General features: G+C 67.0%; 1 protein-coding gene across 1 annotated transcript; it reads left to right on the top strand.

Annotated features, from left to right (window-relative positions):
• Positions 1 to 1,393: 1,393 nt before the first annotated feature.
• Positions 1,394 to 2,311, top strand: GPR35 (G protein-coupled receptor 35). The gene has a single exon (XM_030852009.2). The coding sequence runs from the start codon at positions 1,397 to 1,399 to the stop codon at positions 2,309 to 2,311; it is 915 nt and encodes a 304-aa protein (XP_030707869.1). The 5' UTR covers positions 1,394 to 1,396.

Genomic DNA, 2,311 nt, shown 5'->3' with positions numbered 1-2,311 from the left:
CCTACCTCACCTAAAGGTCAGCGAGCCCCCAACAGGGCCTGTGCCCATGGGGGAAGGAAGGCCACTCCCGTCCCACCCCTCCAGGTCCTTCCAGCCAGAGAAACAAAGGTGGGGGGATGGGAGGGGGTCTGGTGGGCGTGCGCCGCTCACGCATGCGTGCTCCGTGGTCCCGCACGTTTGACACCAGCACCCCCGGGTGCTGCCCGGCTCAGGGTGAAGCCAGAGCTTGACCTTTGCACCATCTGCCCCGGCCCTGAATGTCAGAGCGCTGACCCCGCCCACCTCCACCCTGGTGAGCTGATCCCAGCAGCCCCGGGCTGTGTCACGGAGCATGTCCAGGGGAGCGAGAGGCACGGAGGGTGAGGCCAGGTGCGTGCTTCTGATGACAGGGTGTACGACGCCCAGGGCCACCCTAAGGCCGGCTCTGAGCCACGGGTCTGCACCCGGAGGAGCAGGGCTGCCCTCATGGCCCTGGCTGTAGGGAGCTCAAGGGGACTCCTGACCCCAGGGTGGCCTCAGGCCAATCTAAGTGGGACCTCAGGGCAGAGAGCTGGGGAGGGTCTCGGAGGGAGGGAGGGAGGGAGGGAGGCTGGCGCCTGGGGTGGCCCCAGCCACTGTGCCCTCAGGAAGAGGATAAAGCACTGGTAGGAGGGAGGGAGGGAGGGAAGAGGGGGGAGGGGGGAGGGAGGGAGGAGGGAGGAGGGAGGAGGGAGACGGAGTTCTGGAGTTTTCTGGAGAGCTGGTTGACTGAGCCACAGACCCTGCTGTCCTGAACCTCGGCAGCCAGGAAAGGCCAGGCGGGGCAGGTGCCGGCCCACCGAGGTGCAGGTGTGGATCAGACGCGGGCACCACCTGCAGCTGGGTTTGCCGAGCGGGTGGAGGGGGCAGTAGGCGGCCCGGGGCTTTGTCCTCAGCCTGTCTCGGAGTCGCCTCTGAGCGTCCCCCCACCCTGTGAGAATGGTACTGGGTCTGGGGCGAGGCTGGCCCCCCTGGCCCCCCCATCCCAAGAGCTGGCAGAGTTGGGGTGGCTGGGACTGGAGGTGGACGGTGGGCTCCCGATTTCCTCTCTGCCCAGCGGCAGGCAGGTCCCTGCAGACGGGGCTCGGGAGAGGGGAGGGGAGCTGGGTCCAGCCCTGGGTCTGCTCACCGTGCACCTTGGGCCCGCGGGCCTCTGAAGGCCTTGGTTTCCCCACCCATCCAGCAGGTGGGGGTGGCCTGGAGGGTGCCTCAGAGCTCCTTTTGATTTCTTCTTTGGGAAGGTGAACTGGGGGCTCCTGACTGCGGGGTGGGCGCTCACCGCCTGCATCCCTGGCCGGAGGTGGGTGGGCCCGGGCTCCCCTCCCGGCCTGCGGCCTGCGCGCCTCACACCCTGCTCCCCTCCTGCAGCCCCAGGACCATGAACAGTACCTGCGGCTCCAGGGAGCTCCCCGGGCCCCAGGCGGTCAAGTACATCTTATTCATCTACACGGGCGGGCTCCTGGTGCTGGGTCTGCTGCTCAACGGCCTGGCACTGTGGGTGCTGTGCTGCCGCCTGCTGCGCTGGACAGAGACCCGCGTCTACATGGCCAACCTGGCCGTGGCTGACCTCTGCCTGCTCTGCGCCCTGCCCTTCTTTCTGCACTTCCTGAAGAGCAGCACAGACTCGCCACTCTGCCAGCTGTCCCAGGGCATCTACCTGGCCAACAGGTACATGAGCATCAGCCTGGTCATGGCCATCGCCGTGGACCGCTACGTGGCCGTGCGGCACCCACTGCGAGCCCGCGGGCTCCGCTCCCCACGCCAGGCCGTGGCCGTGTGCGCCGTGCTCTGGGTGCTGGTACTGGGCTCCCTGGTGCTTCGCTGGTTCCTGGATATGCAGGACGGCAGCTTCTGCTTCTCCAGCCGCTCCAGGCAGAAATCCTACATCGTGGTCTTCTCACTGCTGGGCTTCTACCTGCCGCTGGCCGTGCTGGTCTTCTGCTCTCTGCAGGTGGTGACCGCCCTGGCCCAGAGGCCAGCCGCCGACGCAGTCCAGGCGGAAGCCACCCGGAAGGCCTCCCGCATGGTCCTGGCAAACCTGGCCGTGTTCGTGGTCTGCTTCCTGCCCTTCCACGTGGTGCTGACTCTGCGCGCGGCCATGGGCCTGCGCACCTGTGCCATCGGTCTTGCCCTCCAGATCACTAGCAGACTCTCGGACGCCAACTGCTGTCTGGACGCCATCTGCTACTACTTCATGGCCAAGGAGTTCCAGGAAGCATCTGCGCTGACCGCCCTCCGCACCAGAGCCAAGGCCCACAAAAGCCAGGACTCTCTGTGTGTGACCTTGGCCTAG

The sequence above is a fragment of the Globicephala melas genome, chromosome 7 (assembly GCF_963455315.2).
Source record: "Globicephala melas chromosome 7, mGloMel1.2, whole genome shotgun sequence".
NCBI lineage: Eukaryota > Metazoa > Chordata > Mammalia > Artiodactyla > Delphinidae > Globicephala > Globicephala melas.
Note: the sequence above shows the minus strand (reverse complement) of the source record. Positions and strands in the feature narration are given on the sequence as shown.